This window comes from Gasterosteus aculeatus, chromosome 13 (genome assembly GCF_964276395.1).
Source record: "Gasterosteus aculeatus chromosome 13, fGasAcu3.hap1.1, whole genome shotgun sequence".
In the NCBI taxonomy this organism is placed as follows: Eukaryota; Metazoa; Chordata; class Actinopteri; order Perciformes; family Gasterosteidae; genus Gasterosteus; species Gasterosteus aculeatus.
The window spans coordinates 20,004,712-20,030,046 of NC_135701.1; the positions used below are offsets into that span (position 1 = coordinate 20,004,712).

At 48.1% G+C, this 25,335-nt stretch overlaps 4 protein-coding genes and 1 long non-coding RNA gene across 5 annotated transcripts; 2 read left to right on the plus strand and 3 right to left on the minus strand.

The window, feature by feature from the left end:
* The first annotated feature begins 183 nt into the window (after window positions 1–183).
* LOC120830469 (uncharacterized) lies at window positions 184–2,132 on the plus strand. The gene is made up of 2 exons (XR_005713905.2): window positions 184–658; window positions 1,378–2,132. It is a non-coding gene; the product is annotated as an uncharacterized LOC120830469 (long non-coding RNA).
* Window positions 2,133–2,184: 52 nt separating this feature from the next.
* rnft2 (ring finger protein, transmembrane 2) lies at window positions 2,185–8,997 on the minus strand. The gene is made up of 10 exons (XM_078086147.1): window positions 8,816–8,997; window positions 8,608–8,685; window positions 7,901–8,427; window positions 7,730–7,806; window positions 7,515–7,615; window positions 7,042–7,195; window positions 4,793–4,942; window positions 4,039–4,104; window positions 3,846–3,947; window positions 2,185–3,727 (listed from the first exon to the last, which is right to left on the minus strand). Exons 2-10 carry the CDS (start codon window positions 8,652–8,654, stop codon window positions 3,593–3,595), a joined length of 1,359 nt encoding a protein of 452 aa, XP_077942273.1. The 5' UTR covers window positions 8,655–8,685; window positions 8,816–8,997; the 3' UTR covers window positions 2,185–3,592.
* Window positions 8,974–11,914, plus strand: spring1 (SREBF pathway regulator in golgi 1). The gene is made up of 5 exons (XM_040196068.2): window positions 8,974–9,711; window positions 10,127–10,283; window positions 10,378–10,529; window positions 10,671–10,784; window positions 11,091–11,914. Exons 1-5 carry the CDS (start codon window positions 9,613–9,615, stop codon window positions 11,172–11,174), a joined length of 606 nt encoding a protein of 201 aa, XP_040052002.2. The 5' UTR covers window positions 8,974–9,612; the 3' UTR covers window positions 11,175–11,914.
* An 855-nt stretch (window positions 11,915–12,769) lies between these two features.
* Window positions 12,770–14,664, minus strand: LOC120830809 (uncharacterized). Its single transcript, XM_040195729.2, has 3 exons — window positions 14,504–14,664; window positions 14,270–14,412; window positions 12,770–13,424 (listed from the first exon to the last, which is right to left on the minus strand). Exons 1-3 carry the CDS (start codon window positions 14,517–14,519, stop codon window positions 12,909–12,911), a joined length of 675 nt encoding a protein of 224 aa, XP_040051663.2. The 5' UTR covers window positions 14,520–14,664; the 3' UTR covers window positions 12,770–12,908.
* Window positions 14,665–15,255: 591 nt separating this feature from the next.
* castor1 (cytosolic arginine sensor for mTORC1 subunit 1) lies at window positions 15,256–25,331 on the minus strand. The gene is made up of 9 exons (XM_040195723.2): window positions 24,711–25,331; window positions 20,721–20,791; window positions 19,150–19,343; window positions 18,671–18,806; window positions 17,756–17,879; window positions 17,426–17,530; window positions 17,073–17,155; window positions 16,639–16,733; window positions 15,256–15,948 (listed from the first exon to the last, which is right to left on the minus strand). Exons 1-9 carry the CDS (start codon window positions 24,821–24,823, stop codon window positions 15,877–15,879), a joined length of 993 nt encoding a protein of 330 aa, XP_040051657.1. The 5' UTR covers window positions 24,824–25,331; the 3' UTR covers window positions 15,256–15,876.
* Window positions 25,332–25,335: the final 4 nt, after the last annotated feature.

The window sequence follows — 25,335 nt, forward strand, 5'->3', positions numbered from 1 at the left end:
CATTTTACAGAAGGTAAAAAAAAGGGAACACAATGTCCCACAACAAAAGACTCCTCAGATCAAACCAGGCAGGAGCGATTCAAGAGTTAACCATTGCCTCTCTCTTTTGAGAAAAGATGATGTAAACCCCTCACCATGTGACACAGTAATGAATAACACAGGGGAGGGAGGGAGAGAGAGAGAGAGAGAGAGAGAGAGAGAGAGAGAGAGAGAGAGAGAGAGAGAGAAAAGGGGGAGACGCAAACACAGTTAAGGTCTGTTGAGAGGAGGGAAGGGGTGTCACATATCCTCAAGACTTGAAGAGAAAAGACTTGTTGTGCTCTCAGAGAAACCATGTGCTGGCTACCGAACGACCAGCCGCTGCTCCTACCCGGAGCCTCCGCCTGCGGCGCCCGCCGCCCCTCGCCGTGCTCGGTGGCTCAGCTGCTGGCGTCGCGCCTGCGGAGGATCGGGGACCAGCTGGAGAAGAGCTGGACGGCCGGGGACCCGGGGAGCGGCTCCGGAACCGGCTGCGGGGGCCGCGCGGAGCCGCTGGCGGCCGGGCGGGGCCACCTGAAGAGCTTCCTGTGCACTGCGCTGCACTTGACCGTGCTCGTGCTGGTGGTCGCGAGGCGACACCTGTAGGGCGCGAGGCGGGAGGCGGCGACAGCAGCAACAGGTGCGTGAGTCACGTCACCCGCGTGCTCGATGGCAGTAAACACGAATACCTTCAGCTATTGTAGGATCCATTGTGCAAATACAATTTTTGGGAAAGTACAAATCGGTTATTTTTCATCGTAGCCGAAATGTTTACGCCAAAAGTAGTTGCGTAAAAATACGATATAGTAAATATCGTCAAAAGCTTTTAACAGAAGTTTTATTTTGGTCTGTAAATTGAGAAAATGTCTACATCCTGATGTGTATTGAGTATAGATTATTGGAAACAGTGAGAAAAGTGTGGCCCAACGCGGTTATTTTTATTTTTGAGATGTTTCCACGGTAAACGTCATAGTTATCATCGGATTTAACAAAAACTAACATAGCGTGAAAGACAACTACCCCGTTTCATTTAGCTGGTCACCTTTGTGTAGAAAAATGAACAGGTGCTGTTGATGCTTTGAACTTAATAAGTAAATCAATTATATGTTAAATGTAGCCTTAATAAACAAAGCACATAACGCGTTATTAATGGATTTAATTATGTTTCGCAGTGAATAGCTTGAAATTGGCAAGTGGATTTTTTTTTGTCTTTAGTATGCCGTATACTTTAAAGCATCTCAAATATGTAAGTTGTTTTGACATGTTGAAATAAGATTGCATTTTCCTGGTCTGCATTCCACCTCAACGTGTACTTTATTTACGTTTGTGCTCATTAAGTTCATGTGTTGTACATTCCAGGTGGATCCTTTTAGGACCATGCACGAGGAAAGGGCTCACATCATTTGCACTACAATCGAGGGATGCAGGAGTCAGGAGGCTGCGGTCCAGGATGGGAGGTGTGCGGCGAGGGAAGGACCGAGAGAGGAGGAAGAGGAGGAGGAGGAGGAGGATTTAAATCAGCCTTTCGGGGCCTTAACTTTGAGCCTGTAACTCTTTACGCCACGAAGACTTCCGTCAGGCCCGATGCAACACTGAACCCTGCAGTCAGCCCCCCCCCCCTCCCACCGGTTACAAAACGGTGATGTAATCCTCCCCTGGTACCCTGGTAGAGCGGAGGGAAAAGCTTAGGAATAGGACTCCCTTTGAATCACCTCCCACCATGCGAGTGCAGCCATGGCCGACGGGGTTAGACTGATTAGACCTTTAAATGCACTACGCTTCATAATGCACTGGGCCGTTTTACATAAGCTATGCCGTGGAAATACTGAGAGGAGGGTTGTTTTTATAGGTGTGCTCTACAGTGTTTAGACACATGCTCGTGTGCTTTAGCATCATCTGTTCCTTTAGTGTGTTTTCATCAGATGCAGGACCTGCGCATCGGGAGTTATGCTGTCTGTTATTTCTGGAAATAAGCTTTTCTCTGATATATCAAATGTAATGTGAAAAGAATCACTGACAACTGTCTTTTATAAAAGTGTGTGCTATTTATACTTTTTTTCAATATTTCATGTTTTTTTTAGTGGGTAAAGTAATAAAACAAAATCTTTCTGAAATACATTTTCTGCGGGTGTGTTTACAATTGGAGAAGAAATGCGCTGGACAAAGTGAGCTCAGAGTGCTTTCATTCCTAAATGAAAAACCTTAACAGTGTATTAAAGTCATAGTGTCTACGAGGCAAGCAAAGGAAATGATTCATATTAACAAGATTCACATGGAACAACAAAGGAAATGATGATTGTAAGATGGAAGCTTGTCAGACTTGAGCTCCCACTCGACGAAAACGATAAAAGTATTACATGGAAAGCGGAATCCTGCTTCACCGCACTGGATAGGAATCTCTAAAATGCCTTTATTAATAACCAATATCTAAATATCTCATTGCTTTCCAAGAACTTGTTTTACATACTAATTAAAACATAAAACTAAATACAAAGAATTATAAAAATCATTAAATATACAAACAAATGCGCTAAATTGAACACAAATAGAGTGACTATTTATATGACCACCACACTAAATCACAGGAACATTTCATTATGTGTTTAGCGTATTTTACATGCACACAACAATCTGATAGTAGTACAAGGTTACATTTTTATCATAAGCGATCACATGATAATTTGGTTTTTGCACCCTCGGCATCTGGCTCCGATGTGCTCAACGCTGCGGACGCACAAAAAGGAGCCTGAGAGACTTCTAGATCCTCCAAACAGAAACCAGCAGTCTGGTTTGTACATTTGGGCCACAACTAAAAGCCCCTTTTGATCAGCAAACATAAAGCAACTCAGAACTCAAATCGGCAGATGAACAGATAAATTGTATTCAGCTTTGTGGAACTGTGTTAGAATAACAGGTGAAAAGGGATCATTTTGGAAGCAACACTGTAAAAGATACACTGGTAATGTGTAATGCAGCGGGATAAATACTCTGGCAGAATGTATGAACGTCCATTTCCTCCTTTCAACGTACGCAGACACGGAGGTCTTCAACAGGGGGTCCGCGAAGGTACTGCAGGGGGGGGGGGGGGGTCGCGACATTTTTCGTTGATAAGACAATTTTTTTCCCCCACAAATGTAAATGTCTTCACAATCAGAATTTTATTTATGGTCTTTAAATACACATTAACATGAATCCAAGATATTGAAGCGAACGGATAAATTGATGGAGAAGACGTTATCTGTCAGTGCGCAACACACACACTCAGCGTCCCTCAGCCTCAGCACCGGCCAATCAGATCGCGTTTATGCTTAAGTCTAAAGAGCGCAAAGCTCAAAAATAAAAGATGGCGGACCAAGCTCTGTAGAATAGGGGGTCCCTGCTCCACCTCGCCATCAGTTTGGGGGACCTTGGCTCGAAAAACGTTAAAGACCTCTGAATTTAGCGCTTTAATAAACGAGCCCTGCTGCTCATTAGCTGCCTCTGAAATGAAAGGTCCCCCAACACCCGGCTTGAAAGGGTCACCGTCACTCAGAAGAACATAAAGGATGCCACGGGCCTCGTGCGCGTTCGGCGCTCAGTAGATCTGGAAGTGGGCCGACGTGGTGCCGTCCTTCCAGCAGCGCAGCGCCTCGATGACGGTGGAGCGACACAGCGGGCACGTTCTCTCCCGGTCGAACCACAAACACAGGCACTCCTCGCAGAACACGTGCTGCGCGGGGGGGGGGGGGGGGGGGGGGGGGGACACGCACAGCCAACAGGTCTCTTTTAAATAAATCTCCTTAAAATGTGATCAAAGTAGCAGGCTGACCACTTCCCAGAGTCCTTACCTGACAGAGCAGAGCGACGGGGTCCCTGAAATCCGCCTGGCAGATGGCGCAGGCGTCGCCCGCCTCGCTGCACTGCTGACCGCCCGCCTTCGCTCCGTAACTCTGGACGACCACAGGGGAGAAAATTAAACTCTCATCTCAACTGCGTGTTCACGATACGCGAGGAGGGGTAACGAAGAAGTCCGATTCTGACCTGGGAGCTGCAGAGAACGGCCACGGCCCTGCGGATGGCAGCAACTCGTCCACAGATGTCAAAGGACTGCAGAGCAACAAGGACAAAGCATCAGTTTATTTCATTAAAAAACTTAAAAACGTGCTATTCTGTCGTCACCAACTCCATCCAATGCGTGTTGAGTCCGCGTGGATTCAACCTCTGGGGACCACTGATGGCAGCCCACCCGTCTCACATGCTTACAGGGTTTAAAACCCAGACGTTCCCTTTTAATTCATATACAATCTACATTTTGATCATTTTATAGTCTCAAATCGTTTAGCTTTGATCGATTGCTCAACAGCAACAAGGTAGCACTTTTTCTCTTCAACATCTCAGCAAAGTAACACTAACGTGGACACACAAATATTGTTAATATGACACAGACACACACACACACACTAGCAGAACAAGCCCATCAGATAGCAACATCATCATCATCATCATTAAAATAAGACTACTATTACTATTACAAATTATTCCTCACTGAGTCATTTGGCCTAAAACTAGTTCAGCTTTGCGATACCGGGACGGACCGCTCAGAGAGTCTTTTCCTCCAGAAGTTTTTCCAAGTTCCTATCTGGTACTGGGTAGTGACTGACCTCCATTAGGTGCCGTTTTTCCTTTGAGAACCAGTCAACAAGATCTCAGCCTTCCGCCTCTCAAACATGCATATCACCTGCTTTTGTCTGTTCCATTATATATATATATATATAAAATATCAAACACAAATGACCTTGCAGAGGCTGTAGATGATGATGAGAGTGGCTCCCAGGAAGTAACTGCTGGACGGGTCTTCTCCCATGATGTACTTGTACCACAGCTGGATGGGCACCAGCGCCCGAAACAGCTGGCTCAGCTCCTCTATCAGCAGGTAGAATTTGCCCTGGATCAACACAAAAAAGGGCATTAGTATTAACGGAGGCCTCTCTTGGTGCTTCTTTGTGTCCATATCGAGCAGCAACCTCGGGCCCCGAAAACCAAGATGGCGACGGCCTAAATGCCATGTTCCACAAACAAGTGACATCATGACGAGGTCCACTTCTTTTATACGGACTTCAGTGCAGACTACGGTCCGCCAGATGGCATTGGCTGATACTTTTGTTAGTAAAAGGCTCTTTTGAAGACCACACATCAAAACAAAGGCGGCCTCTTTAAGGCTTAACCAAAGTTTGAGCAAATGAAAATATTAAATGTGGACGAGGCGCACGCTCCCTTTGATCCACTCCTTTCAGCTTCGAGGCACTCTTCTATCTAGTCAAGAGCAGAGCGGAATTAAAAGCTTAAAACGGCACGCCTCCAGCCCAAACATGGCCGCCGTCCAGAGCGCCGCAGCCTCGCGGCGGTACGGGACGTTTCCATACGCTGCGAGGGAAACTGGCAGCGGCCCGTTCCGCCTGCTGCCCACATCGAGCCCCGCGGCGGCTCGCCAGACGCACTTAGTAAAAAGAAATAAAAAATTTAAAAAAGGACTCACTTCACTACATAATCGCGGGGACAAAAGTGCAACTCGGACTGCTGCAAGGGGCCCCGATTGAACCGGGGACGGTTAAAAACAGAAGCGACCGAAATGAAAAGAACTTGACCCCCCCCGATGGCCCCCGTAATGACTTCCTGGATGCTCGCTGACAAGGATTGATGAGTGCGGGTAAAGAGTTCAGCCATTCATCTTCCGTATTGTCCCCCCAGCCTGGTGTCCCACGGTGCCCATCACGCCCACGCAAAACAAACTGTCAAATCGTAAGTTTGGACAAGAGCCAAGGAGCGAAGGGGGGGGGGGGGGGGGGTTCGTTTGAGAAGCGCCCTGCTTATCCGGTTCTTACATCTTCTCATCCGCTTTCAACTTTTAAAATTGATGGTAATTAATTCAAATTAGACGGTTTTACTTTTTAAAAAAAATATATATATATATATTTTTTTTATTATATATATATATTGTGTAGGTCGTACTTTACTTCTTATAGGGGCTGTATTTATTAATAGTATTAACAGAAATAAGTAAGATAAATAGTCACTAGCCATATTAACCTGGGACTCATGCTGCTGTTGAACGGCTGCAGAAAGCCGTCCACATTAAACCTGAGTAGTAGCGCAGCAACAACAGAGCAACAGAGTAAGAAAACACTGCAACGTGCACAACAAGGAGGAGACTCACAGAAAGACGCCATGGAAGTACTGCGGGTCTGCTGCCGGGGCGATTATGTGAGATCGTTAGCGCGGCCGTGTGTTGGGGCGGATTGTGTGACGTTATGGAGTCCAGAATACACAGGACTGTTGGGCACAGTGGGATATAATGTAGGATTCCCTACAAACAAAGACAGCTAGCAAATGATTCACATGTGTGTACTATATCTGTGTGTGTGTGTGTGTGTGTGTGTAGGGTACAGGTAATGGTCCAGCTCCAGGGAGGGATGACCTCACCCGTGCAATCCCCTCGAGGAGAAATGAGCTCAGTGGTTCTGATAGGTCTGTTTATCAGTGGAAAATGTAATCCCAATACTTTGTAAACCCCCTCACAAGCAGATAACAGGTATACAGCTGCACCTGCATGGAAATCAAAGTCTTGAGTGTGTGTGTGTGTGTGTGTGTGTGTGTGTGTGTGTATAGTCTGTTGCTTCGGGCCGGACTAACCGCACACACACATACAGTGAATTTAGACACCATTTCTTTTGAGTGCGTCACACTTGCTTTCCTTGGTCGCTCTGTACGTTTAGTAATGTGTTTAAAAAGGCAAAATCCACTGCTAAGTGCTCTTATGGTGTTACAGCTTTTGTTTTTTGTTTTTATTGCACTTAAAAAAAAAAAGTCAAATGCACATAATTAAATGCATCTAAAATGCCTTTAGAACTGCGTGTCGGGCTCATTAGATTTACAGTTACAGAGTAATGATTTGGGAAAAGACACCCTACGTGTCCCGTGAACAAGACGTCCAAAACAATGTTTGTGGATCTGTGCGGGTCAGAGGAATCCATGTGGAGGTCTTACCCTGGATTTAAAGGCCAGGAGGATCTTGGGCAAAAACAGGACAAAGCATTTCAGGCCGATGGTGAAGTACTTAAGGACAAAGTCGGTGATGCCCACAGCCCAGATCAGGTTAAAGAAGTCAAAGCTGCCGAGGTTGGGCTTGGCGAATATGAGGCTGGAAGAAAAAGACGACAACACGTCGATGAGCTGTGAGAGGAAGGTCCGCTGGTTTCTCACAGGATGGAAGACCGACGAGCAACGGAAAGGCAAACGCATGTCAAGAAAACTCTAAAACTCTAAACTAAAGAAAACACAAAATACTCACAGGACAAGACCAGACAAGAGCAGGCGCGCTCCCTAACGGGGATGGAAGTCAAAATGAAATGACTCACGACACCGAAACGAATGGAAAAACCTAAAAACACAACAAAAAGTTAAAAGAATAAGATGGCGGGCGTTAAAACGCACTGTTAAAACACCTGTGTTCACACTACCTCTTGTGCAGCTCCTCGTGGCCAAACGTGTAGTAGACGTACACAATGTTCCCTGCGAGGAACATCAAGATCCAGAGAGCAACCAGCACGGAACGCTCCGCCTGGCCAATTAAGAGAGAAACGCGCCGATATTTTTGCAACATTACATCACACGTTCTGATATATGCTATTATAGTTCAACACCTCTTTTGGCACAACTTTAATGTCACCCTCACCCTTAAGGACACTTGGTGCCTCACTGTGGAATTGGCGTAGGCGAATGTGCAGGCCATGCCGGCGCACACGGCAATACCTGCAGGAGAGAAGCGCAACACGGTCACCGACGCGCTCCTCGTGACTCCTGGATGCAAGCACCAGCAGCGCTATGGCTACACATGCTGGCGTACCGAGCTTGTGCTGGAAGCACACTTTGGCCAGCAGAATGAGGATGAAGGGGAAGCCCCTCTGCAGCCACGTCACCACCGCCTTCAACTCGGACAGGGCCGGCGCCGGCGCGGACGGGTCCTCCTGGGCCTCCTCCCTGGGGCCGTGCCTCTCGGAGCCGCCCGCCGCGGTGGCCTGCTGCAGCAGGGAGGAGGTCCTGTTCTGCAGCGGCTGGTGGTGGAAGTGGTGGAGGTGGTGGAGTTGTTGGTGGTGGTGGTGCGGGGGCGGGCGAGGGAGAAAGGGTCCGCCGTCCGTGCGATGGGGGCCGCCTTCTTCTCTGGACGCCGCCGTCATCTGGATGAACACCTCGGGGGGGGAGCCCAGGACTAAGCCGGCGGCCTGGAATTGGGCGGAGGAGACGGAGCCGGAGGGCACGCCCACCAGGCCGGAGAACATCTGCTGGGGCGAGGAGGGCGAGTCGGGCTTCAGGCAGTCGAACACACCACCCTCATCGAGGCTGCTCTCTGATCCCAGAGTTTGGCTTCGGCTCCTGAATGGAAAAATAGATTAAGCCTGAACAAAGGCTCCACGTTCTATTTTACGTAGTAAACTCCTCTCTGAGGTCACAGCCTTAAAATGTTGTCATTAAACATTTGGCCCTGCAGAACCTGAGGGTAATTAGACAACGGGAGGGCTCGTGCTGCTTCCTTGTGAGAGGTGTCCGCCTCACCTTTCAGAGGGCATGCCATCCGTGTTGCTGCTGTGTCTCCTCTGCATGGCACACCGCTCATCACCACATGGTGCAGCCCTGCGAATGACACATCGACAGATTCGGACCGACCAAGAGGCGAACTAGCAGCTCCGTTCTTCCGATATTCTGCTCTGGGCGCGTTTAATTCGTGGGGAAGTGAACCGAATAACGTCGCAGGCGACTTTACCTGAATTCATTCGGCGAATTGCCGCGCAGTTGTTGGCATATTTAGTCCGGGTAGCTTCAGATGTCGGGCTAGCAAGGGTTGTTGATGCTGCGCGAGCGCAGTCCTAAAGACTTCCTGCATGACGTCATTGACGTCGCCTATCCCCCAATCAGCGTCCTCCTTCCCAACACACCACATCCGGGTTGGAGACGTCGCCTATGCACCAATCAGCGTCCGCCTTCCCAACACACCACATCCGGGTTGGAAATTTGTTTTTGCAGATAGCGGATTTCAGACTTCGCTGGACAAACACAACGGTTTCTTCTAGTTACGTGGCGTAACGCTGGACTGCTTTCTTCTAGGGAAACTGCGTATAAGATCTGCGTCATAGTATATTAACATTATTGGTCTCGTCAGCAGGGTGTAGCTTATCTTAAAGGGAAAGCTATTGCTAACGACAGCTAGCTAGCAGGCTAACAAAGCAGGTTCTCACGATGAGAGCCCATTAACCAGCTGCCGTGCCGAGCAGTTCACTGTGTTTCAGCCCTACCAGCGCATCGTTCACGTCCACAGACATTGTTCATGTTGCGTAACTGACAGCACCTCGGACCTACGACATGGGTTAGCCGGCTGTTGTCTCGCACTTCCCTCGATGTTATTGATCACCCTTGCTGCCAGTTACAGCCGCTTGACGGTCAGTCATCAGAGCCCTTCGTCAGTGTTTGAGGCTCTCGTCGCTACGCAGTCCTGACTGATCGGAGACCCTCCGGAGGTCTGATGTTGCGGACTGTCCCCGTCCACCGAGAGAAAGCCATGCTATGATGATGGTGCTGCGGCGGTTACTGAGGAAGCGCTGGGTGCTGGGAGTCGTCTTCGGACTGTCTCTCATCTACTTTCTCACCAGCACCCTCAAACAGGTATCGGGACTCGCTCTGCACTGGATGGGGGTTGTTACCTTACGCATGAGATAAGAGGGAGGGACAGGGATGTCCTCATTGAGGACATCAGCTGACAGATCAAGGTGTTCCTGCATGTTGTTGCAAAAATCCTGCAACGCCGACATTGGCGGAAAGGCATCCTTTTTAATTAGAAATGTTGCCCCTCTATGTCTCAATACATACAATATCCTCAAAGGAAGGGGACTGCAAAATCAATCTTTGGCATTCATTGTAGTTGGTACACAAGGACAGTAAACCTAGTTATACTTGTTTGTCCGATCGATCAACCAGAACCCAAAATATATTCAGCCTTCTGATGCAGATAACCATAAAACTGCAGATTAAAAGTAGTTTAAAAACAGGGGCTAGTGATTTCTCTGAACAATCTGTGCAGGAGGAGCGGACCATACGGGACCGCACTCTCCTAGAGGTCAGAGATTCGGACCATCGCATCCCGTGGAAAGTCCGCTTCAACCTGGGCAACAGCAGCCGGCAGATGACGCAGTGCAGGAACTCCATCCAGGGCAAGACGCTGCTCACGGACGAACTCGGTGAGTCGCAACTCGCCACCGAACTCCGCCATGACGGTTTAGTTTTTTTACCCTCTAATCGACGTGTGTTCCCCTCCCCGTCGCTGTTCCGCAGGTTACGTCTGCGAGAGGAAAGACTTGCTGGTCAACGGCTGCTGTAACGTCAACGCTCCCAGCTCCAGGCAGTACATCTGTAAGAGCTGCCTGGCCAACGGCTGCTGCAGCATCTACGAGTGCTGCGTGTCTTGCTGCCTGCAGCCCGATAAGGTGATCCGTTTGCATTGGGCGTGTTCTGGGCCTTCGCCGTGGCTCCAGGTCAAACATAGTGACCCGCAGCAGAAGGAAGATCAGATTGAACGGATGGAAACGTACACATGCTCACACGCTTATCTGTGAACTCCTCCTCAGCAACTTCTCCTCGAGCGCTTCCTCAATCGAGCGGCGGAAGGTTTCCAGAACCTCTTCACCGCCGTGGAGGATCATTTTGAGCTGTGCCTGGCCAAGTGTAGGACGTCTTCACAAGTAAGGGTTGGAAAGAAAAGGAAAATGTTAAACTCTGACTTGACAACTCAAGTTAGTATTTCACTTCACTTCTTATATTAATTTGTGTAGTTTTTGGACTGTCACAGTTAAATAGAAGATAAACACTTTGATGAATGTTTCTCCATTAGTCAGTCTACTCAATAACTTTGCAACAACCAATTTGAGTTCTTTGAATACTGTTAAATTTATTCACATTCATTCGGCCCTGGCTTTGATCTTTACTCACCACAATATTAAAAGGAAAAAATGCTTGATTTTATCTATCGTTTCTTCCGTCTTACGCAGAGTGTTCAACATGAGAACACCTACCGAAACCCTCAAGCAAAGTACTGCTACGGAGAGAGTCCCCCAGAGCTCCTTCCCGTCTGAGCATCGGACTTTCCTCCCGGGTTAAACGGTGGCGGCTCAAGAGGAGCGACGCGGCGTCGGACCCCTCGAGGTGCTCGGAGAGGAGACAATGGACGAAAGCTGTATTTCATTTGATTACTTACACTTCATAAGTGCATAGAACGCTTCATACGTTCATCCGTGATGATCACAGGGACGAGGAGGCTCTTCCATCAGGATTTGCCTCAAACTGGTTCATGTCATGAAATAGGCTTCATTTCATAATATGCGTTATAATACAGCTGTTTTGTTATTAAAATACAAAGTACAGCAAAGACTGTGTCATTACTTTTGTGTGTAGTGCATGCATATGAACGTATTTAATAAAAGTGACAGTGAAGTTAAATGGTGCTATTTTAAATTTGTGTGATCGTACTTTTACATTTTCTAATATAAGCTGTTGGCTTCTGGTGCAAAGAGCATTTTGACATTGGCCTATGGGTTTAGTTTATGTAAAATAAAGATGTCAAATGCTAAACATTTAAAGCCATCAGAGGTCTAAAGCAAATCATGAATTTTAAAATGTGTTGAGAAAGGTCATGGGTTCAATGTGCAAGAGAAAGAAGCAGCACGCAAACCTCCAAATGTTTTGTTGTATTGAGTGTAAGTCAAGGGTCAAACAAACAAAACACCAGAACTTAAATGTATTTATTCTGTGCTCAACTAACCATGTTTCATCTCTATTATAGATGTTTTTTCCCACAATAAATTAAAAGACCTTTTATCCGGGTTTTGTTTTCTTTAATGTCCTTGAGAATAATAAATATGAGCTGGTATTCTCTTTATTTGACAGTGCTGAACGAGTATGTTCAATCGTTGAAATCTAGTTTTCTCTGCTACGTAGAATATTCGGAACTTTGCTGCTCTTCAAAACCCTGCAGACTCGTTTGAAGCCCGTTCAGAGCCACAAGACATCAGATTTTGTAATTGAATATTAAATGATTCCTTCATTCGTCGAGGACGGGGCTCACATTAATCTTGGTTACAGTGTTTTTACTTTGACAGATCTTATTGGCTGTCCATCTGTGCACAAACCTCGACACAGTGATTGGAGTGCAAACCGGTGGCTCCGTGTAGGTGATTCCTATCAGCCTCTCTACCTCAGGCAACGTGTGGCGCGCTCACCAGGGATGGGCGGCCGCAGCGCAACAATTAATCATTGTGAAGGCCGAGAAAACAAACTGTCGTAATTAGGAAATGTAATAGAGCCCCTTTTAATTTGCCTCTTTGGCAAGTTGATTAATGACGGTCACATGGGAAGGATGTCGGTCGGCGAACGAAGCCATTTGTTATGTAGCTTTGTAAAAGAATAGTTTGAAATGTGCCCCCCTCGTTGAGTTTGATGTTAACGTTGAAAGCGACCTCCACTGATCTCCGTATTCAACTTTCCAAAATGGAATAATAATGCTATAAATAGTGGAAAATTGTTCTGCAGTAATATTTGATCTCCTTAAAAGGTGCACTGTGTAGGATTTGGCGGTATTTAGTGGTGAGGTTTCAGATGAGAACCAACGGAAACTCCCCCCCCCCAAATACAGTGGCTGACGGAAAAAATAAAAAATGTCACTTGAGGAAAATTGCATTAAATTAAGTTTATTTAAAAGTATGAAAATAGATCAGTAAGTACCACAAGTATTACAAATACGCCTAAATCCCATTACTTAAAAAAAAAAAAAAAGATGCCATCAACTGTGACCTTGCTTCACTACAAACTGATCACAAGAGGTATCCACTGGCCTCAGAGTCCTCCTGAAGCGTTGCCTCGAACGTTTCACTCAAGATCAAAGGGAAGAAGAGGATGAGTAAGGTGATAATCTTACCCATCCTCTTCTTCCCTTTGATCTTGAGCATTTCTACCACACATTTACGCTCCAGCCAGTCCAGATAGACCCTGGCTGTGCTCAGCAGAGTGTGGCTCCACTGCTTCTTGGCGAACGCGTTGCCGGGCATGGTGGGTGGGAGGGGCTTCTGGGAGCATTGCGCTCCGAGGTCGAGCGCCATGCACGCTGCCAGCCGGGTGACCGAGGAGACGGCCTTGGCGAGCTCCTCGTGAAGCGAAGTGTCTTTGGGGTTGAGGTCGTTCCTCTGGTCGTCCAACACTTCCTGCAGGCCTTGAGCCATGAAGAGGAGGCTGCACAGGACCCGTGAGCCGTCCAGGGGGGCGTCCAGCGGGACCTCGAGCTGGGGGAAGCCGGGGTGCCAGGTGCCCAGGTGCTCCCCGTTGGCTTTGTCCTGGGAGAGGAGACCAAAAGTGAAGCTTCACCTCGACCGCGACATGAGATGGAAACTCTCAATCTGTCAAACTGATCTAAACGCCACACACTCAGGAAACGCGTCTGCAGATTTAGAAAAAGGGAAGTTTACGAATAGGCAGCATTCGTCCTATTGGTGCATGTTGATGTCCTCAACAAGAGACAAATGATGGAGAGAGATCACAGTGTTTACACAGGCAAACAGTGACGAAGACGCACTGAGGCATTTAAAATGACAACTCATGATTCTGCTGCATGAAATACATGTCAGACACTCACAAATGAGTTAGCTACGTACGTCACATTTACTCCAAGAAAGTAACTCCTTACAGGTACTCAGTACTGCATGAAGTACAGTTTTAATATTTGTACTGTACTCCAACTTACATGTATCTTCATACAAAGATGTGCATCTTTATTGCATCTAAAGTCACATAATTAATCACCCACATAATTTACATCACCCACTGCAACAGAAGCCGCTGCTACGCTGCACTATGTTGTTAAAGTGTTTCACTTTGTGAACTGTTAGGATAACTATATTTTCATTTATGCAAAATATTCATAGATGGTGATATCGTTGCTTCTTATAGGTACTTTTAGGTACTTGTTCCCACCACCTGCAGCTCTGTTTCCATTTTCATCTCTCAATTTTTCTATTTCAAGTATTTAACAAACTGAATCATAACTCAGCGACCTACACAAAACAGACCTTTAAGGTACTTCTGGGGGTTTTAGTTCTGATGTTTTAATGTTGCTTTGTTATGTTCAAATGGCTCCCTGTTGTGTTGGACACTCGTGACACACCGGTGCAACGATACTTACAAAACCTTTCAAGCTTCCTGCCACCAGACTTCTGGTGACGGCCATCAGCCGGCTGCATGAAGCTCCGGTGGCGGACGTCTGCATCGTAGGTCCTGCATCCGAGCTCTGGATCAGCATCCAGATGCACTCCACAGTCAGGAATCCTGCAAATACAAGTGGGCACCATTTCAAAGGCTTCCCCTCCCTCGTTGATTGATGAATGGAGGATGAAAGATCATACGACGCGTACTGTACCTGCTCCGCATTTCATTCTGACAAGTCTTTGAGAAAGATTGATTCACACGGCGACGTTGATCGTTTTGTTATACTCGCATGCCTCTGGAAGGAGGGGCGTGAAGGCAGTAGAGAAGATAAAATTCCCCCCATCTCTATCAAAGCCATATCCTTTGAGGTAAAGCAGGCCAACCACTTTTTGTCACTTCCACTTCAGGAAATGCTGCAGATCACTGATGGAGAAGATTGAATAATGAACCATTCGGGTTAGACCAAACTTGTGTCATTGCACAATTCACAAAATGAATATACTTTTATATGGAAAAAAAAAACATTCATAAAAAGTAATATTGATACCTTTTTTTTTTACCTAGCGACTAATCAGATGAAATGTCATTTAAGTCGATAATGCTAGAGGTTTGGTTTGTTTATAGAGAAGACACAGGTTATGTTATCACTGGCTTTTCTTCACCTTGCAAGCTATTACTCATCATTTCCAGTTCCACGGGAATAACAGCGTTTACATGCGTCAGCAGATGTTTTTGTGGCGACATATTTATGTCACGTCTGACTCAAGGCCTCCTGCAGGGGCGACAATAATCAAACACCAATATCCTTTCTTGGTAACCCGGCTCAGACCACTTCAACAACTACGTGTCAAACCCTTTTTTTTTTTGCTTGATATCTGGTGGGAGTAAACAAAGCTCATACAGAATAATTCCGTTGTCAGTATCTGTTGCATTTTTTCCCCTTTAAGAATTGAACAATAAGTATCGATTTTCAATGTTTTATTGAATGAAGAACACAAAAATTACAAATGTTTAAAAGAATACTTTTAGCGGGGGTTACATTTGTAAATTGTACAAAAAGTTGTACCAAAGGAAACATCTGGGGGAGATTAGCTAAATCAAAAAGTGTATTGTGCAAATAACAAGAAATAAGACATAGTTTTACTGACTTTGGGTAATACTACGATTAAGAAATGCTGACCTCTTAAAAAAAAAAGCACCGACTAAACCGACTGTCCCGCTTAACAGAATTTGTAGTAGTTTTAATATATAACAACTACCTGCACATTCCTTTTAAACCGAACCGGTTGTCAAAAAAATTGAAATTCTCAGTTATCCTGGAAGACAAAAGATGTCTGGGGGGGCCCCCTGAGTGCATCAGGCCATGCAATAGGTGCGACGGGAGGCCTCGCGGACAAACGGTGTGTGCACGCCGCGGAGAAGCGCTTCTGGTGTTCATGGCAGGTTCGTAGTAGTTAATACCGCAGGCGATGCAGTGTGCTGGCCTAGGCACGGGGTTAGCCTCTCGCCCTGCTGGCCGCTCGCCCCGTCAGGGGGCGGCACAATTGAGCCGGTCGTCATCCAGCTCAGGCCGCACTTCAGGAATCAACTGGCGGCGGGTTCTTTCCTCTGATGCTGGAGCATCTCGGTCACGCTCACTATGTCCTCCTCGGGGACCTGGAGAACAGCGAAGAGCACAGAATCACTTGTTGTTGTTACAGTGAACACATGAGCATGTCACACAACACAGATCCACCAGACTTTGTTGCAAAATGTTTAGGCTTTAAAAAACTAGGAGCTGTAAAGTTTCTACCCACCAGCATGAGTTTCAAGTACAAGACATAAATGCAGAGCTGGGTGCCGTCTGCACAACAATGAAAAGAAAAAAAGAAAAAGCAATGGACCCATAATGGAGCCTAGTGGGACTCCATGTGACATATTGAGGATAAAATGATCATGATTGTTTTAGTAATGACATGTTCTAGGGAAGCAGTTAATGTTAAAATGAGTTGAGGACACCTCCTATCTCTACGGCCACTCGATCAAGATAAAAGAAGAGTAATGCTAAGACTAAAGATGACACCATAACAGGCAGCAAAAGGCACTTCAAAAGTAAATTTCATCGTTTCCTCAAACGTGCGTCCGCTGTGATCTGAAGCAGGAATCTCATGCCGCGGGCAATCGTCATGATTAAAACACAAATAAGCAATGCCGGTAAACCAAACATATTCCTGCACTTTATCTGTCTACATCTCCCAGATTGGGAAACGACAGCCAAACCGTATAATAACTGGAGGTCAGAGTAAGTATCGTTGTGTCACGATGACAGCGATGGTGGTGGCCTGACTGGCGACCTGAAGGACTCACCAAAGCATGGTCGAAGCTGAAGGTGCTTATGTAATAGGCAGAGATGTCGCTGTCAGCCAACGGCTGAGATATCTGGGCAACAATTCCACATTCATCTAAAAACAGAGAGAGAATGGAGGAGAAAAACACAGATGTTAGTGTCACATAATGAGCTATCGAGCCAAATGTAAGATTGCATGATATCATAACCATTTAATGACAAAGATTCCATTACGTCATTTTGTCATGTGGATAGAAATAACTTCTGACTGTAATTAAAATAAAGGTTAATGATAGTAAGACAATATAACTGGTACCACTGGAAGTCCCATTCATCTGCTTTCAACTTACACAATAATAGTTTTATTAACAGATAAACACATTACATTTAAAAGGTGACTGACTTTTTGCAGAGGAAAGCAGCACACTTTCAGGTACTTGAAAGAAAGTCTCACCAAAGCCCAGCGGCTGTCCCCCAATACGAACCATTCTCCACAGCTCCCCGGACGAGCTTGTGAAGAGAAGATCAGCAGGAAACCTGAAGCACAAAGAACAAGAAAAAGCAACCAGGCGCCAACAAGACACAAGAACCATTCAGAGACGGGCGGTGGAATAACCATCGGCAGATAAAAGCTTGCAAACACAGCCGCTGAAACACCCACACGGGGTCCGTAATAAGGCCTGCATTTGAGTTTTTAATCATGACAAGAGTGCCGAGCTTTAGTGCTGCACAATTCATTTACATTTTAATCAAAGTTGATATACGGTTTGCTGCAAATTGTGTGAGTGAGCTACTGAGAATCCTCACTGTCTCTGAGCCTCAGTGTCCATCACCAGAGAGATGTAGCCGTCGATGAGGGAGAAGGAGAAGAACTTGATGCGGCTGGGAGACGACTGTGCATCCTCCTCAGGGCTGCAAAGGAGAAGAGACGGAGACCTTTCAGCATTCATGTGAAAAACACTGATCTACACAAGTCACGTAATAGAACAAAGACAACAGACGTGTAATAGTAACCCGAGTGACATGTCATGTTTACTGTGAAGAGGCAGGGAGCAGGAGGCTCGTCTGGATCAGGTGCTGCCACCTGGTGCGTTTACAGAGGTACTGCGGCGGTGTGGGTCGGGTCGAGCGTCTCACCCGTTGGAATAGAAGAGGACGTCGATCAGGGTGGTGGCGATGGACGGCAGCGTGTCCGGGTCCAGAGACATCACACAGAACTGGTTCTGCGGGATCAGCACCGGGTGAACCGTCGGCTGGGTGGCTGAAGGAGCAAAGACGGCGTTTGTGTGGAAGAACAGCTGATACAAGCATTAATAACGCATTGCATATTCTAGATGTCTTATAGGAATTCAAAAAAGACATTTCTATGACGGTAGACTGTAGCGATCTCTCGCTCTTACACTTGCATCACTGGATCTCAACCAAATAATCAGTTACAGATCTTTAGTTCTAAGAAGTGTTTTTTTTTTAATATCTATTGTCATCTATTAGCTAAGTTACTAGTTTCTTTTCTCGCATCCCTCTCTAATACCTTCTGTCAAGGTTTCCCAATCCCATTAAAAATCTTCTTGTAGTGAAACTAAAGCTCCATTTCCATCACTGTGTGCCACTCTGCAGAAAAACAGCAAAGCTGGAAAAAGGGTGTTTTGGTCAATAATGTTGAGCTGATTCTTAGAGGTATATGAAATATTGTGAAAGCAAATGTCACAGCATGTTGCACAAATAACAAAAAAAACTGTCCCCACTTCAATTGAAGTTATTCACTATTCCTTTAACAGCTTTATTTTCTATTTTAACATTTTTTAAATACAACACTGCCGTCCAACACGCTGCAGATGTGCATTTAATACCGCGTGTAAAATATGTTCATTAAGCAAAATTATGTTTAGACCGTCCCGAATTCCCTAAACTCTAAGTCTATTTTCTTCTACTCATTCAGTTATAAACTCTTTTATTTCTGGTCAAACGGCTCAACGTTCCACATCTTTACACCTCAGAACCCGAGGGCGGCGGCGGAGGAATCTTAGCCCCGCCCCCTGGGAGGAGCTCTACCTTCTTTGCCGTTCTTCTGGAGGCCGTTGGACACGTCCTGACAGAGCACGGGGACGGACTCTCCTGCCACCTCCCTGTAGATGTTGAACTCCTCCTCCAGGGTGCCGATGACCACGGACAGGTCTTTCTCCCTCACCTGCACGCCGCGGAGGGCAGAACGTTAACGACGGCGGGGTCAAACCGGCACAACAACGGGGGGGGGGTCGGGCCGCGTCATGCCGTTCTACAAAGGAAACACCGGAGCTCGTTAACCATTCATTTATTGGCTGACACAAACGCCTGTTGGGCAGTTATCTATTTTTTTTTTGCCTACTTGACACTTTCACATGTTGTACGGAGCGGGTTTTTTTTTTTAGCCCCGTCAGCTCGGGAGGAGAACGGGTTCATTGTGGGTTTAGAGGCCCGATGTTTGTACTCCATTTAGAGATCCGGAGCAATTGCTCCCCGGCGGGAAGAGCCCCGAAGGAAACGGGACTCGCCAGGATGAAGTCGGTCTGATAAGTGGAGAGCATGAAGACCGAGACGTGCTGCTGGGCCAGCGGGGCGATGACCGACTTGGCGATCTTGGTCACGCCGACCGCCTGCGAGCTGCTGGAGGCGTTGCCGTTGGAGACCACGTTGAGCGGCAGCCAGACGGAGCTCTCGACGTTGAGATGCTCGGAGGGCTGGAGCTCTGCGCCGGGGTCGAGGGGAGACAAACGAAAAAGGGTCTCGTTAGCGGTGGTTTGCAACTTAAAAACACGGATCAACTTTGATTTCAAACATACGGGTTCAAATGGAATAAAAAGGTCAGGCTATCGTGACCTTTGCGCCACAAATGTAAAATATTCTTTGAAAACATCTGCAAATATTTCTGTATTTAGATCTGATCAAGACAACAGACCGTTGAAGGAGCCAGAAATGCACTTTCATCAATGTTATAGTACAATATAAAGGCTCTTATCTACAGCAGGTTGTAAATCGACTTATTTGATGAAATTGCACTTTGGTTGTTTGTTGTTCTTCTTCTTGGGTTCTTGTCCTTATGGTTGGAATGCACCTATTGAAAGTCGCTTTGGGTAAAAGCGTCAGCTACATGACATGTAACGTGATATATTTTAATATTCCAGGGATGTGTGTGTGTGTGATGCATCACTATCTGCATGGCAGCTTTGACAAACAGCTTCCTCTCAACTGGTGCTCAGTGTAACACACACACACACACACACACACACACACACACACACACAGACACACACACACACACACACACACACACCCCCTCTCCACCACCTCCTGGTTCACTATGGAGACCTAAAGTTATCGCCTGCTATTCATAGCACACAGTGACAACTTAAACCAAAGCGTGTGTGTGTGTGTGTGTGTCTGTGTGTGTATCCTGATACGATTAATTAATTAGCTGGACGCGGCCGGTCCTGGCGGCTGGTAAGGTAAGTGTCAAAGTTGGTACGGATCCAGGAGGCGAAAGAGAGGGCGAGCTAGAGATAACCGGGTCGCCCACTCGGGGCGAATGTGCTCCTTTTAGGCGGGTTACTTTGTTTATAGTGTCAAAACACCATTAAAAATATTACCGATCGCTTTCTACCTCCCGCAGCGAATTCCATCTTTTTTTCTTCCTTGCACTCCTTCAAAACAGAGCCGGTGTTCTGGTTTCGCATAATCTGTCCCAGACGGCCCCTCGGGGGTCCGCTGCTCCAGCGTCCACCTCCTAAAATAGTCTCTCGCTTAGAAGGAGAGCAGAGGAGACGCAGGGAAACGGAGCAGCCGGAGGCGACGCGCAGCTTTTACCGCTCCGCCCGCGTGGAGCGATGGGAGCAGCTGGATGGAGAGGGGGACGGGACGGGACCGGGACACGCGGTCTCACGGTGAATTACGCGGTGGACTCGGTCCCCAGAGGGCGGTCAGACAGGTCAGCTGTCAGAACTTGTATGACACCCCCCTCTCTATTAGTGATTGCAATCAATAAAACATTTTTATGAACCTGCTCTTTACAGAACATGATGACCCCTCCCCACCCACAGGGTGGAGGCATTAGGGTGGTGCTCCGTACCTTTGAACCCTTCCTCGTCGAGGACCACGGTGTAGTTCTCCGGCGTCTCCGTCAGACTGAAGAACTTGCATCTGAAAAAAAAATGGGAGAGGAGGCGCGTGAAAGGTGGGAGACACTGAGAGGAGAAGAGAGGGAGGTCGAGTGGGGGGGGGGGGGGGACGTTCAGATTGTCACGAGAGTCACCGGGAAAACAAAACAAATCGCTTTTAAATTCACACAGGGCTTCGGGACCGGCCGCTCGGGAGCCGGGAGCCAGTGCTGTGCCGGCGCCGCTCCTTTGTCCGCCGAGGGCCCGTCCACGGGAGTGTGTACATGCGTCAGAGGGGGGACAATCGTCCTTTGGGAGGAAAGAGGTGCCCCCCCCCCCCCCCCCATAAAGGCCGAGCCTTCAAGTTCCCAGATGACAATGAGCTGTGCTTTCTCCATCTACGGTCTGCTCATGTGCCTGTTCGGCGGGCTCGGGGCCAAAAGCGCTCAAAGGGCCGGCGCTCGGCCCGGGCCGCCGCGCTGGGTTCTATTCAATGTCGCCTTTGTGGGGAACAAAAAGTGGAGAAAAAAAAAAGTTAAAAAAAGTTAAGAGGCCCGTGGGATTTGGTACGAAGTGAGGAAACAGCACACAAACACACTTCCAGTCGACTACACTTCATGTTAGATTTTTGAATGGGAGAAATTCGGCAACAACACGGAGGTCTGAACATTCAATTTGCCTTTTTCCGGGCTCAGAGTTACAGCGCCGTAGTTCTAGTGTCATCAAATGGTCCATCGGCCATTATTACTTCTATAATGAACACTACCACCTAATAAACAGTGCATGCATTCATCTTTGGTAGAGAGGAGATCTAAAACGCCTCACTGGAGATACACGCCCCCCCCCCCCCCTTCCTCTGCTTATCAGTCGGCTGAGGCCATCGCGAGCGAGACCGCGGCGCTCCTGACTCAGCATAAAGTAATCCCTGCCAGGAGATGGGACAATCGGGCCGCAGCGGGACAAAGAGAGAGAACACCAACACTAACAAACAGCTGTGCTGGCGAGCTCAGCCAGCCCATTGTATTAGAATACACCCCCCCCCCCCCCCCCCCTCACCCCCCATTTCCTGCTGACCCCTCGCCTTCCTCAGCTGGCGGTTTCCTGCAGGTAGAGCGTGCCAAGCGTCGAGTGAGCCCAGTGGGACGGATCGAGGGTGGGTGGCGTGGGGGGAGGGGTGGGGGAGGTTGAGGCATGCTGCTCTGGAGAAGACGGGCCCGGGGCTCTAGCGTTACACCTGAGGGGAAGCCCCGCCTGAGACGGGCCCCCGCGCTGTGGTTTCCTGTTTGTGAAGTACAGATAAGGACGATGATTTAAAAGAAAGACAAAAAGGGGCCTCTCCTATCTCCGAGGAGAACGCCCCGGAACCACAACTTCCTATAAAAGAAGCATGAGCGGAGGCTCCGCCCTCACCTCCACACCAACGTATGAAGACAGGAGCTCAAAAGGTGCAAAGTACCGGTTTGTGACCGGAAGGCCGAGGGAAAAGCAGGTCGTCATGGAGATGCATTTAAACATTAGGATTATTACAGTGCATTACTCAGACACCCCCCCCCCCTTTGGAAAACGAGGAAAGGGACCAATGTACTTTTTTGATCATGTAACCACATTGTCTCCATTGTTTGATTTCGGAGGGTTGACCTCAGTAACAGTGACACACAGCTCGTGTGCGTGTGTGTGTGTGTGTGTGTGTGTGTGTGTGTGATCTCCGACGGCAAGCAGTTCCAAAAACAAACTTCTTCTGCTCTGAAGCTGGAAGGCGACATAAAAGGAGGAGGAGGGAAACGACCAAGCAACAGGTGGCGACGGGAAGATGAAGACCACACAAGAGCCTGGACTTTGATGCAGGCCGAGGGAGCGAGGAACCGAGGGAGCAGGCGGCGGCGGCGGCGGCGTCCTGCAGCTGAGGAAACACGATAAGAGCGGTCGCGAGCTGTCCGCTGTCTTCGCAGGTCCCCCACGAAGACCGATGGGCGGCGTTCTCACGGCCTCCTCTTTTCTCAGAACAAAAGGGGGGAGGGTCGGGGGGGACAGATGGGGGGGGTACTGAAAATCCCTGCGAGTTATGGAGAGCAGAGGAGGCCGCTTTGTGTACCAACCAGCGGAGCCGTAGCCCCAACCTTGACAGACCACTGAAGCAGACAAGTGGAACACAACCCCCCCCCCCTCCGTGCTTTAGCCCAGCAGAGCCATTATTAGTGAGAAATGCCGAAAACAAAAAAGGAGGACTCTGTGGAGCTGCATCCACAGGACAGTAAGAGCATTATCTTGGTCCTGAACTGGGCTTTGATTATCACCACGCACACACGCGACCACTAACCAACAGCAGACCTGGACCTAAAATCACATCACAATCCTCGAACCGCCGCCCTGCCGATGACCCGCGGTCGCTCTGCGATTAAAACGAGGCCAACCTTCAGGGATTAACGGCGCAGCTGATGGAGGGACCCTAACCCCCTCACAGACGACCCGTCGCGCTCTGAACCACGCGGGGGCACAAAACCCACCGGCCTCTGAGCGCCGGCCTCCTTGAAATTCAGCTGAGGAGCGCTTTTGGCAACCACTCCGCCTGCATTCTCCGGGAACTGTTCTCTCTCCTGAGTAGCGGGGGCCCCGTAGGAGGGGGATAACAAAAAAACAAACAACAACAACAGAGGCAATCGGGCTTGTTTGTGCTCTATTGTATTAAGAGCTGCTACGAGTTCAATCTCCAGCCCAGTGTGCATCGTCTATAGTCAGAGGGTTGGGGCAGGGGGGTGGGGGGCAAAAAAAATAACAGGACAAACCAGCCAGTTATGACATAACTCCAAAGCATGCACAACAACACTGGAAAACAGGAAGGCACGTCCAAAGAAAGGGCACCATGCATGCACATTTTTCCTTTTTCTGGTTCATTCTGGCTCCAGCCGCCCCCCCCCACCACCACCGAAAAAACAACAGATAGTACTGGCCTGTACCTGGGTACTAACTCAACCACAGTTGTATCCACTCAGCAGCCTGGCACTGAGACTGAGACAAATGACACATTTTGTGGGTTGCAGACAGGTGTGAACGGACGTGACGCGTCCTGCAGGCCGTGACGCGTCCTGCAGGACGTGACTCGTCCTGCAGGACGTGACGCGGCCTGCAGGCCCGGGCTCTAAATCTCGCTCCTCTGGGTCACTTGTGAAGGCAAGTGGTCATGGGGATCATGATTGACAGCAGCCTGGTAAACAAGCTCGCTAAAAAGGAGGGGCTGTTGTGATGCAGCGGCTCACGGGATTCGAGTTATCGGACGGCCTCAGAGGAGGAACAAGACGTTTGCCTCAGGGCGGCGCCCGAGTCCGACGGACGCCCGGGCAGCTCCGAGACAGATGTTGAGCGCTTTCTTCCAGCCGTGCATATGTGGGGCAGCAAGAGCTAGAAACAATTACATAACAAAAGGGAGGATAACCAGGCATCAGCTTAAAACCGGTACTAATGCCAACATGAGAGCAGGACAATTTGCAAACTAGATGCTGGATACTAAAAGGTCAAAGGTCAAGTTGGAGGAACCAGGGGTCCTCCGAAATTAGTGGAGGGGTTCTTTTTTTTTTGTTTTTTGATGTTTGATTCATGCTGGTACTATTCTTTGTAGAAGCAGAAGCAGACAATTCACTGTGGCAATTAAACTGCTCATGGTTTTGTCATTTAATTAATACATGACGAAGGAAACACAAAAGAATCCAACAACACCTCCAAACGTAAAACAAAAAATCCTAAATACTGTTATATTTTATTTCCCAAAGGTAAAAATATATGTGCCCGAACTCCTGCTGAACCCCACCAGCTCCACGCACCGCGGGGGATCCTGGGAGCAGCGGGCATGCACGGACTGATTCCCCGAGCAATGGCTGGACGAGACGCGGGTGGAGGGATAAGGATTACCGGCGCGACGCAAACACCTCACCCCCCCTCCTCCCCCGGGCCGGTGGTGCTTTTCTTACCGCGTGCGGTTCCGGAGGAATATCAGTTTAATCAGCGGGTGCGTGAAGTTCACCAGCCCCTTCTTGGATATGCTGAGGACCCGCAGCCTGTGGTCCAGTATGTGCAGGTCCATGTCGTCGGGTGGTGTCCGGCGGCGGCGGCGGCGGGGTGCGCTCGGCTCGGGTGGAGGACGCCTTCCCGGCTGCGAGGTATCATTTAAAGGTGAAAACACGGGGCCCGGACGATGCAAACGACGCCTCCCGCTGCGCTCGTCTCACAAGGCGAAAAAAACATCCGACGCAATCTGACTCTCAACTACTGTATATTCAAGTAACGGGACACGCCCCCTTCTCTTAAAGCTACAGCGCGTCATTTCGCTTTAGCACTTTTTCCTTCTATGTACGGACGAGACAAACTGTATGGAAAGGTTGATTTTAGTGTTGAGCGCGCACCTTTTTGTTAACCTGCTTATGCGTGTTTATGCTAAGCTAAGCTAACCTGTACCTTTATATGCAAGTACAGAACAGAGCAATGCAGATCTGTTCCTTTTACTCTGGGTAGGAATGTGAATTAGAACATCTCCCGATTAAATTACTATCACAGCATAGTCTTAATATCATTAACCATTATTACATTTTGTTCGGC